The sequence below is a fragment of the Rhamphochromis sp. 'chilingali' genome, assembly GCF_963969265.1.
Source record: "Rhamphochromis sp. 'chilingali' genome assembly, chromosome: 6".
NCBI lineage: Eukaryota > Metazoa > Chordata > Actinopteri > Cichliformes > Cichlidae > Rhamphochromis > Rhamphochromis sp. 'chilingali'.
The window spans coordinates 2,271,276-2,283,693 of NC_137933.1; the positions used below are offsets into that span (position 1 = coordinate 2,271,276).

Genomic DNA, 12,418 nt, shown 5'->3' on the forward strand with positions numbered 1-12,418 from the left:
TTTCTGCAGAGTCTAATGCTACAGACATCCAAACTTCATGGCCTTCAGATTAGCTCAAGAATAGTTTGCAGACAGCCTCATGGAATGGGTTTCCATGCCCACTACATCCAAGCCTTACATCACCAAGTGAAGTGCAAAGCATTGGATGCATTGGACTCCAGAACAGTGGAGATGTGTTCTCTGGAGTAAAGAATCATGCTTCTCCATCTCCATCAGTTTGGACTTGGCATTTGCAAGGAGAACAGTACTTGTTTGACTGTATTATGCCAAGAGTAAAGTTTGGTTGAGCAGGGATTACGATGTGAGCTTGTTTTTCAGAAAGTAACTCTTAATGCTTTAGGATACCAAGACATTTTGGACAATTTCATGCTCTCAACTTTGTGGGAAAAGCTTGAGGATGGCCCCTCCAGTTCCAAATTGACTGCACACCAGTGCACAAAGTAAGGTCCAGAGACTGGACCCTGCTGTGAACCAAGCCTTGTGGTCCAACACTTGTGTCTCACCTCACTAATATGCTTCTGAAAGAATGGTCCGAATTCACACAAACACACTCCTGAACCTTGTGGAAAGCCTTCCCAGAAGAGTTCAAGTTGTTATAGCTATAAAGGCAACACCATATTAAACCCTATGGCTTAAGAATAGGATGTCACTCAAGTTCATATGCATGTGAAGATAGATGAGTGAATATTTTTGACAATAAAGTGTAGTGCTTTCCTAGTCCTACTAATCAAATAAAAAGTGCTATACAACAAATCAGATTTGATCTCCAAAAGTTGGTTCTGTTCATCTGGACGTAGCGTTTTCAGTGGGAGAAACGTTTCGTGCAAATGTACTGTTTCTAAGATCGGGGAAACCTGCAGTCAGCTGAGACTGAAGAAGGCACTTGGATGAGTGATGAAACGTTTCTCCCACAAAATGCTACGTCCAGATGAACAGAACCAACCTTTGGAGATTTACTTACCTGGATGATTGAGAATGCATCAAGATGAAATCAGATTTGAATTATACATCCATTGATATTGACTGATTTTATACACTTCAAGCACTTCATCTACCAAAAGTTAATGGCCAATTTAAAATTACAAATAACAATTATACTGCAAAGCTAGAGTACCCAGAGTTAAATGAAATGATTCTTATATAGCACTTTTCCACTCTCCCAGAGCACTCAAGCCGTTTTATATATGCCTCATTCACCTATTCATACAAGTGTTTTCTTCTAGGATTAAGGGCTTTTTATCTACCAATTACACACATTCATACTCCAGTGCATCAGAGAGAGCTTGGAGTTAGCCCAAGGATATTTGGAATGGAGACTGGATCAGCCAGGGATCCAACCACCAAGCTTCTGATCAGTAGATGACCTGCTCTACCTCTAGATTGTTGGATCAGCCAGGTGACGTGCTTGGCCTCAATTCGTTCTGTCTGCCTATTCATCTTACCCTGGAATAATCATTGTTTCTGTGCAGAGCTCTCCCTGTGTCTGGAACCAGTAAACACTAAGAGACTGTGAGTGTGAGCCTTAGGACCGCCTGCAAAACCTCAGCACATCAGTAACAGTGACATTTATTTTTATTATTTTAAGTAAATAAGGCTGTGTGGGTCTATCCTCCTCCCAGCTTATAACAGAAATCTCCATATAGAAAGGTGCATTTTAGGTTTTTATATTTTATGCTCAGTTTTCCAATAATACAGTTTTATTTGTGGCGAGGTGTTTTAATGATGTTTTATTGCTTCTTTTTGTTAAGAAATGGTTTGAAAAATTCCTCCACAGCTGGTCGTTGTGTGCTAATAATAAATAATTTTTGCAATTTAGCAAATATCAATTTAACTACAGAAGAAATAATATTTTACAATTCTTCAGCCAGGAAGGAGGCCAGAAATGTGAAGATGTCCGTGTAGTGTGCAGATAGGCAGCATAAATGTTGTGTTTTAATCTGATCCAATTTATCTTACTTACTAAACAGTGCTAGTTATCCTATGGAAGCTGTAAGGGTGCACTTAGTTTTTCGCACACTGCTTCTGAATTTTGGCTGAATTTTTCTGAAATAAGTGGTGTTGTTTGTGTGCGTATGATAATGCAAGGTGGCCATCTCTGTTCGCCATTCTGTAAAAGCATGCCACTCTTGTATGTAATATCAGAAACACTTTTAAATGTAATGCAGTCCTCTTCAAACCATACATATGTATGTATGTTAGTGACAGATAAAAGAATATTTAATTATTCATATGTCTGCAGTATGAGCATATATCTAGGAACCTATATATATATGGTATATATACCATATACACAGTACACAGAGAATAAGAAAAGCAACAGAGTAGCAGTCTACACAGAGATCCCAATCAAAAAGATGGTTACTTTAGGACTTTGAGTTTGCGCCTCATTGGCCAGGGCCTAGTCCGAATATTGGCGATGATCTCCTTCTGGTACTGAATGTTTTGGAACATCTCCTCTGGATCATTGCTGTCCACCCTCTCATCTACTTTGTCTTCTTCATCTGAGGAGCTACAGAATAGGACACACGGGCAAAGGGAAATATGGTTCTGTGTTACTCTGTTACAAAGGATGGATCTAAGAGGTTTCAGTGTGGAAAAAAAACATGGCTGCAATGTCTCTACTTTGAGATAATATTTTTCATTTGATGTGTCATATTAATCTATATTTCCAGTCAGGCTCACTTTATACAACCCCCGTTACAAAAATTGTTGGGAGGCTGTGTAAAATGTGAATAAAAGCAAATAATTTGAAAATGTCATAAAGTGAGAACATTTTTAAATGGAGCAAATGTAACATATAAAGGAAAGTTGTGACAGGGATACATCTATAGTTGTGTAGTATTTGCATTTTTTTAACGACATTCCCTAAACACCTGGGAACTTATGAGACCACGTGCTGGACTTTTGGGAGAGGAATGTTGTCCTATTCTTGTTTCAAAACTAATTCTAGCTGCTGAACAAGTTATAGCTAAGTCGTTTAGGAAACTCCCCAGACCACTGAGAACTTGTGGTCAATCCTCAAGAAGCAAGCAGACAGAGAAAATCCCACTAATTCTGACAAACTCCACGCATTAACTTTTCAAGAATGGGTTGCTATCAGACAGGAAGTTGATTGGCAGCATGTCAGGGTGAATTGCAGATGTGAAGCAGCAAATTTTAGAAAACCCAATACTTGTGTCACACTCAGATTTTCCAGCCACAACAGTACTTTTCAGCACGGATGGTGGTTTTCAAAATATGCAAGATATGCAAGCTGCCAATTCAATAAGAACTAATGAACCCCGAACAATCACAAATGGTAATTTTGGGCCCAAGAAAACCAAGAACCACCAGGTAAACACCCCCCTCTCCAGCCCACACAGAAGAGGCCCGAGCCACCCCAGACACAACCCCCAGGGGACCAGGTCAGAAGCCATGCCACGGACAGAGACAAATACACATAATGACATGCATAAAGACACACCAACCCACTAATGGATGTGCATGAGAACTGAGCGATGGACAGATCACAATCCTGTTTTTCAATTATGAATCATTCTTTTGCACATGTAGGTATTTCTAAGTTCAGTTGATTGGGTTACAATCTTGCCTCTATGATGGACTGCTGATATTCAAGAAATTGCTGATTTCATATTTTGAAAAAGGTTCTTGGAATTAATTTTTTTTTAGCCATTGCTCCCATCTCTTTTTGTTTCTGCCATTTATTAAAGCTTGATGAGGCAGCAGCCTCATGGCATTTCATATGTTTGGTTACTTTGAGCCATATGAGGCCAAGTTAGAAGCACCGGGAATGAGATTTAGCAGCTCTAAGTCTTGGTTGTCGCTGGTATTCTTGTACTTATGTTTATGTTTTCTGTATGTTGAGATATCTAAACTTATTTTAATGTGATTATTGAATTAAACTGAAACTGTGAAGTAGGTCGCAAGTAAATTATTCAGTTGCTGTTATTTCTATTTATTAATTTTTATTTTATTGAATTTTTTTCCTAAACAAAAAACACCCTTGTCGATGGTGAATTCAGAAGCAGTACATTGATTTTCCACAAAGGAGAGATTTCATATGCAGAAAACTATCTGACAAAAACTATGACCAATATGATTGTCAGATGCAGTACTTACAGCTTACAAATAGTGTATCTCTCTTTTTCTTTTCTTTTTTTTTTTTTTTAAATGACATCAGAAACAGCAGTATGCGACATTACGTGATGGCAGAGCTTCAGTTCATCCTTTGTCATTTTTTTTTATAGTGTATCTCCAGTGGTTTTCTACCATTAGATAGCCCATTAATACAAATGCATTTGCTATGTTGTTAATTGTTGTAGTAAATTTGTAGTTCACTTTTAATAAGAAAGCATTGAAGAAGACAGCTGTTTGCTGTATCTCCAAAAGGAGTGAATCTAATTGTTCTGTGTGTAAACACTTATGGTAATAAATGAGTAACATAAATTATTTTAGCTGAAATATGGAATGCAAAAGTCATGACTGAATATATCCCCATTACAGAAGAACAGCTCGATGCAAGCATTTCTATACACAAACAATATTCACTGTCACAAAGCTATTATGCAAATATGCATTACAATCAATAAGGGACGTCAAATGATGGTATTTTTTCCATATATCATTCATGCAGTACATTTCAAACATCAAACAAAAACTCATCTGTATGCTCTCTGTACCTCTTTGTGTTTGCTTTCCAGGAGTCAGACTCTTTAGTAATATTAATTAATGAGCCAAGCAAAACAAATGTATTTGTAGAGGAATGTAAAAATCTTTGCAGTGAAAGAGCAGCTATAAACAGATAGACAGAGAGATCCGAGCAGCGAGGAGTTCCACAAGTGCTGATAGTAGTAAGAGTGAAGAAAGAACAGAGAGTAGACTCACCCCTCCTGGTGGTCCTGGTAGGCAGAATAAATCCTCCTGGAGGTTTTCCTGATACTCTTGTGTCTCCTGGCTGCAGACAGAGACCTGCTGCTCCCATCTAGAGACTCAGACACTGTACTCATGCTGTCTCTACTCAGAGAATGTGCACGATTGTGTGTGAATAATCTGTGTTTGTGTGTGTATCAGGGTGAGAGCTCTACTTGAGCACCTGTGCTGTCTGCTGCTCTGGCTCGACACTACAGCAGTACAGGCTGAAACTCACTCACTCAGCTGGCCAGTCACAGTCTACACTGACTGCTTAAAGGGACAGTAACAGAGAGATGTGAATACTCTCACCAAACATATACCAGCTTTCTGCTGATCAACAATTTCTGAAATGGTTCTTAATTTGACATATGTTCAAAATTCTGATTCATTTGTTTTATTACTACTATATAATATAATAACAAATATATAGTTATAATCAATCTATGTCTGTGAATTGCTGTAACTTCTTGATTGCTGATCAACTATAAAGTTAATTGCTCATTATTTTTATTCTTGGAAAGAAAAGAACGTTGTTTTAACTCCTCCCCTTTAAGGCAACATTCTTCTGATTGGTTGCCCGTCAGAATCTAAATGCTTGAACAGTAACCAGGTGTTTGCTGCTGTGTTCGCAGCAGGACATCCTGTTCCATGGCAAAAATGAGAAATGCAGACCTGTAAGTGGTTTAAAAAATCTGTGTATCACAGGCCTTGAAGCTAACTGGAGTTTTGCATTACTGTAAGGTGCCAGCACAGTCTCAGGAGCACGGAGGAGATTCCAGGAGACAGGCATACTCTTGGAGAACCAGACAGGTCTGTAGATGGTTGTTAAGCCATCATCAATAAAGGTATCTGCTCCATTGTGCAAGAAGAAACAGGATGAGGACTGCTAGAGCTCTACAAATGACTTTGAACAGGCCTCTGGTATGAATGCCTCTGACCAAACAGAGAAACAGAAAAAACTGTGGCAAGAGCAAGAGGGTAGCCTGAGGGTCTGACATCCTATGTGTAAGATTATACCGAATCCAGACCCACACCAGACTGTTGGTATTTGACATGTGTTTATAAGGATGCACTCCAATCATGATTTTGATGCATCACAGTGAGTAAGTCTTCTTTTCTGTTCTCGGTTGTGTGAAAAAAACATACCATCTTTAAATTGCAGGTTATTATACAAATCAGGACATCATAAAAATAATCAGATCTTTAGCGTGTCCTAAAGGTTTGCCAGCTAGATGAACAGTAACACATGACATATTAAACTAAGTACACCCATACTGTTACCTTAGGAATCAAGAGGGTATGCAGCAGCCAGGTGCTGGTTTTTAAACATACTTGATTAATTGATCATCACCAGATGGCACTCTTCTTCTCTATACAACATGCCCCATTCACCTATTCACATCCATTCATACAAGCAGTTTTTTCAATGCTTTCCATCTAACATTCACACACATTCACATTTTGGATGCATCAGAGATCAACTTGACATTAGTATTTTCCCCAAGGATATTTGGCATGCAGATGGGAGGAGCCAAGGATTGAACTCTACCCTTCTGATTACCTGATGACCTGCTCCAACATGTGAGCTACAGAACTCCCTTTGAGACTGCTTCTCAAAGGGAGGCCCAGTCAAAGAGCAGACCTAAGCCTAACTGAACTGCACTCATCAGACCTTAGGAGAGCTGAGCATAAATAAACTTAAGTAAAGCTGTAAAGAAGAGTGGCCCTAAGTTCATCCACAATGATGTAAAAAACTGATCAAATCATACATGACTACTTAAAGTGACTTCAAGTTCTTTCTACTAAACTAGAAAGAATATAAAATGTTACAACTAAGTTAGTCCACTTTATTTCTTTTTATCATGAGTTAGTTCTTATATATCTGTTACGGCCGAGACCGTTTCAGACGAGTGACAGGACTCAAACGCAAGACGCCGAACAGCTCGTAAGTATATTTTAAGAATAATGTTTAATGTTTACACAAAATATTCATAAACAAAAGGTGAGCGTAGACGTTAAACTAAATAACGATCTGGTCCGGGTCAGAAAGGACAGCTATTCCGGGGATTGGACTGGAAAGCAAGTCACAAAGGGTCCAGGAAAAAGGTCGGGGTCACTGTAACAGAATGCAGATGTTCAAACATAGATAAGGAGGCATATGAATATGTTGTTTGGCTCAGAATCCTCCTTCGTACTGCGTACTTGCCAACGGAGGTCGGGGATGACATAGAGGGGTGAGTAGTCCGGGTGTGTAAATCCAAAAACTCCTGGCGTGGAGGCAGAGAGGCAGGTAGGTAATTTTGGTAATAGCCTGAGGGACTGCCAGAAGGTCCAGCATCCAAGTAGAAGCTCTTCGCCAGGGGTTGACAGTTAGGTGTAGCTGAAAAAGGAGGCGCACAAAAAACAAACATACAGTGAGGCAAGGTGATTCAAAAAAACACGTAGGGAATTTATGGTGGTGGCCTGCACTGACTGATGTTTAGCAGAGAATCTGGCGAAGAGAGATTGAGAACGCTGGCCTTATGAGTCCCCGGCTAATTACCCACAGATGTAAGCGATCAGCAAAAACACTGAGGCCCCTCCCAGGGGTGGAGACGCCGGCTCGGAGGGAGACACACTGGCACACACCCGGACCATGACAATATCACTTTTTCACTTAGGTACTCAAAGCACTTCACAACATGCCTCATTGAAAGGAGCACTTTTTAAAGGAGTTTTCTGTCCAACTTGGGGTCCTATATCTTTCCCAAGGACACTTTGGCATGCAAACTGGGCAGCTACCGATCCAATCACAGGGAAAGGAAAAAATTTAACTTAGGCGTTTCTCTTGGTTTTAATTGACCCGAGCAGTGGATTAACTTTTACACTCGTATCCAATTTTTTTGAACAGCAGTAATAAAGTAATTTGCTTCATTTTCAGTTGGCTCCTCGTTCTAGCAGATGTCTTGTTTAATTACTGACTCTAACTAGACACTGTGGAGTATTTTAGAACAGTGTGACACTCTCACTGAGGACAGATTGCAGTTTCTAAGCACAGAAAAAAAACCCTTGCGTATACAACTTAATCAGATTTTGTGAAAACTGTGAGAATGTACTATTGCACCAGCCTTTCTGCCTGTCTTACAAAAAAATGTAGTGTTTCATTACAGTGTGCAGATGTCACCATGAAGGTTTGTTACACGCACAGACATATACATAATGATAATAATAATAATAATAATGGATTGGATTTATATAGCGCTTTTCAAGGCACCCAAAGCGCTTTACAATGCCACTATTCATTCACTCTCACATTCATACACTGGTGGAGGCAGCTACAGTTGTAGCCACAGCTGCCCTGGGGCAGACTGACAGAAGCGAGGCTGCCATATCGCGCCATCGGCCCCTCTGGCCAGCACCAGTAGGCAAGTAGGGTAAAGTGTCTTGCCCAGGGACACAACGACATAGACACTACCAATCGAAAGAACACCCCTATTTGTCCAGTTATTTATTGCAATTCAAGTCATTCAAGTACATTCAAGGTAGGTGAACTGCTAGAGGTTAAAAAAAGGTAAGGTTAACCAAAACTGAAACATAATGTATATTTCAGAATTATACAAACAGGCCTTTTTCAGGGAAGAAAACATGGGTTAACAATTTAAAGCTCTTCTGCAGCAATGGCGGTTCATGAAGCTTTGAAAGCTGGTGTGAGTAATTCCTACAGGTGTTCCAACTTTTCTGGATTAATTACAACCCCCTCTGTCCGTATAAAAGCAGTGTTGGAATACACTGTGGTACCATACCCTCGTCAGCATCAATTGAACAGTATTGTACTGCAGAAAGTAGTGTGTTGCTACAAAAATGGCGAGAAAAAGGCAATTAACAATGGAATTTCTTGATAACAGACAATCATAACACCTAAAAATGTAGATCTTTCCTACAGAGAAATTTCAAAGAAAGTCAAGGTGTCAGTGAGTACAGTTTCCTTCACCATCAAAAGGCACTCAGAAACAAAGCCACAACTGAATCAGAGGACAAGTTTCTGAGAGTTAACAGCTTGTGTGATCGGCGGCTCACAAGGACAACAGCTTCAAGCACAGCTTAATAGTGGTCGTAGTAAGAAAGTCTCAGTTTCAACTGTAAAGAGAAGACTTCAAGCTGCAGGTTTGACAGGACAAGTTGCAGCAAGAAAGCCATCGCTAAGACTTCAGAATAAGACAGAGGCTTGCCTTGGCATGAAACACCACCATTGGACTACTGAAGACTGGAAGAAGGTATTATGGGCTCATCAATCAAAATTTGAAATCTTCAGTTCATCACGTAGGATCTTTGTACGCCATCAAGTAGGTGAAAGGATGGTTCCACAGTGTGTGCCATCAACCGTCAAATGTGGAGAAGGATGTGTGATGGTCCGGGGCTGTTTTGCTAGATCCAGGGTCGGTGACTTATACAGAGTGAGAGGCACCCTGAACCAAAACAGCTACGACAGCATTCTGCAGCACCGTGCAGGACCCTCTGGTGTGCGCCTACAGCAAGAAGACCCAAAACACAAGTCCAAGCTATGCCAGAACTACCTCAGGAAAAAGGAAAAAGATGGTGAGCTTGAAAACATGGAGTGGCAGCACAGTCTCCAGACTTATCAGAAATAAATGATGGCCAAACCTAATGCAAACTGGATGGAATGGCTTGACACTGAAGGATGCTGTGGTAGCCTTGCTGGTTCAGTGTGCCTACAATTTTGAATAAGTCTCCAAAAGTGTCACCAGCAAAGCACCCCCACACCATCACACCTTCTCCATGCTTCACAGTGTGGTTCGTAGCTCTTCCGTGATTAAAGGTTAGTGGATTTGCTTCTCTTGATTTTGAGAAGCTCATGACCATATGAGGGTTGTGAAAAACAAAAAAAAAGAGCAAAACAAAGACGGGAACACTATTTTGTGTGGGTTGTTGTGTGTTGGTTTTTGTGGTGTGATGTGCGGCTGACAGCCGAGAGCTGCAGCCAGAATAAATAAAATGGCTTTAACACCGAATCTGTGGTCCCGCTGTGTCTCAGTCATACCACAGTATTATTTTAGGGTCGACAATATAAAGCGCCTTGAGGTTACTCTACTTGAATGGTTGTCTGTATCTCTGTGTTAGCTCTGTGATTTATTTTTCAAAGAAATAACACATACATTATGAGAACAATACATGAGTCTGTTAGCTTGTGTAAAAAGGATTAACTAGGTATGGTGCAGCCATATTATCGTTTAAAAACACTCCTCTAATATGGATAATGAATAAATATCATAATTCTTGATCACAAAGCTTTTTCTGTAGAAATTACCATGTCTGCATGAGGACCTGCTTAGAGATACTAACATCTGTGTCCTTTGCTGAGAATTAGAAGTCATCCAAGCGATCACACTCATAAGTCCCATCAGCTGTAAATTATATGAGTTCTCCTTACTGCTGTATAAGCACCCCGAGTCCAGTCTTAGTATTTGATGTTCTCCAGATATTTTAATGTTTACCTCTGCAGAGATCATGACGTTTTAAAGATTAAACTGATTAATCACCTCTACAGTAAACAATCCAATTTAACCTGAGTTCAGTCCTCCTGAGAGGAGAACGATCATTTCAAAGTGTATTTTCCTTGTGAAAATGATACGATGAGAGCATTGCTCATAGGTTTGTTTGAGGCTATTTTTTCTGAATTTCCAAAATAGAACAGGAGGATCATGCTGATCAATGGAAATCAGATTTAGTCTGCTGCAGTTTTTTGTTCTGTTATGAGCTGAAAGGAAATGTGGCAAACAATTTAAAACCTATATATTACTCACGCCTGCTCAAAGGTTTGGAGTTATGTTAAATAGTCTGTTTTTAAAAGAAAAACACATTTGTTTTCATTTGATAGAGGACAAAACTGATCAGAAATATTGAAAATGATGATTAATGATAAACAGAATCATTAATTATAAATCCTTGATGTTGTGTAATGTGATTCAAGTTTAAAATGTTAAAGACTAATCGCTGTCTGAAAAAGGCACAAACATTAATTCATCAGAGCCAAAACGTTCATATCAGTGTTTTGGGGAAAAAAAATGTCAAAAACTAAGATTAATGATGCCACTGGAGAAAATAACAGAGACTGCTTGACTACCACAGTACTTGCCAATGAGTCAAGTACTAACCAGGTACCAACTACTAAATCGCTGTTTGCTTGGGGATGAAATTTTACTACAATTAAGGTAAAACTACAATAAAAATTGGGTACTGTTCATTTCTTTGTAGAAGAGTAGTCTTTCTAAATGAACTCCATTGTGGTGCTAAAGTGTGGTTAGCGGCTCAGCTGCAGATTGAGAAAATCACAGTATAGTGGATTTTCTATACGTAAACCCAGAGAAAAACTTTTTAAATATTTCAGCTTTTATTTTGATGGTCAAATATATAACTGGGCCATGTGTTTGAGCATCCATCCATCCATCCATTTTCTTCCGCTTATCCGGGGCCGTGTTGCGGGGGCAGCAGCCCAAGCAGAAAAGCCCAGACCTCCCTCTCCCCAACCACCTCTTCCAGTTTATCGGGGGGAACACCAAGGCTTTCCCAGGCCAGCCGAGAGATATAATCTCTCCAGCGTGTCCTGGGTCTGCCCCGGTGGGACATGCCCGGAAAACCTCGCTCAGGAGGCGCCCAGGGGGCATCCTTGTCAGATGCCCAAACCACCTCAACTGGCTCCTTTCGATGTGGAGGATCAGCGGCTCTACTCTGAGCCCCTCCCGAACAGCCAAACTTCTCACCTGCTGAGAAGTGCATGTTCATTCTCAACTGGACATCAAGGTCAAGATGATCATTAAGGACCATATTCTCCTAAACCCAGCCTCTCTAACACAGTGCCATACCTAGTCAAAAGTATGGTAAAGATACAGATATTATATATGAAATGTAGTTATTAATAAAATATATTTAATAAAAACCAAGGCTGAAATTAATTCAGTTTATTATTATTTTCTCTGTAGGGTCTGTGTCTATAAAGGCCCTGAATGCTGTAATGTATACAATAAATGATGTGGAAATCATTTTCACAGAGTTCATAAAGTTATATTATTAAATCCCTGCTGATATTTTGGCTGATGTTTCCATTTTCAGTGGATTTCTGTGTGTAGGTTTCTTTGTTGACAACAACTTGGCCTTCTCTGGGAGATAAGGACACAATTCTTTTACTCCAGTTACACCGAATGACTTAACTAAAGTAACAGGTAAAATTAAATCTTCATCGTGCTCCTTAGATATATTACCTCCCTGTCCTGTCTGGGACTCTCACCAGCATCGACCCCACATTGCTATCTATCTTCAAGAGTTCACAGAGGCAAGGTCATGTTCCATCCTATTTTTAACATGCTGAGGCAACTCCACATTGAAGAAACTGAATTTTGATGCCAGCTCTGATTATCGGCCTATTTCAAAATTGTCATTTATAAGCAAATTATTAGAAAATTTTTTTAGAAAATCAGTTCAGATCTTTACTATAAAGATTAGCGATTTTTGA

General features: G+C 39.7%; 1 protein-coding gene and 1 long non-coding RNA gene across 2 annotated transcripts in view; both read right to left on the minus strand.

The window, feature by feature from the left end:
• The window catches only part of tmc3 (transmembrane channel like 3), a gene marked incomplete at its 5' end in the record, with an annotated part of 43,003 nt that extends 37,997 nt beyond the window's left edge, over positions 1-5,006 (minus strand). Inside the window, 2 exons of the mRNA XM_080885519.1 lie at positions 2,363-2,509; positions 4,885-5,006. Of these exons, the coding sequence (XP_080741645.1) occupies positions 2,363-2,509; positions 4,885-5,006 (269 nt within the window). The remainder of the gene's footprint in view (positions 1-2,362; positions 2,510-4,884) is intronic.
• A 1,855-nt stretch (positions 5,007-6,861) lies between these two features.
• LOC308398354 lies at positions 6,862-7,538 on the minus strand. The gene is made up of 2 exons (XR_013971938.1): positions 7,114-7,538; positions 6,862-7,027 (listed from the first exon to the last, which is right to left on the minus strand). It is a non-coding gene; the product is annotated as an uncharacterized lncRNA (long non-coding RNA).
• Between the last annotated feature and the right edge of the window lie 4,880 nt (positions 7,539-12,418).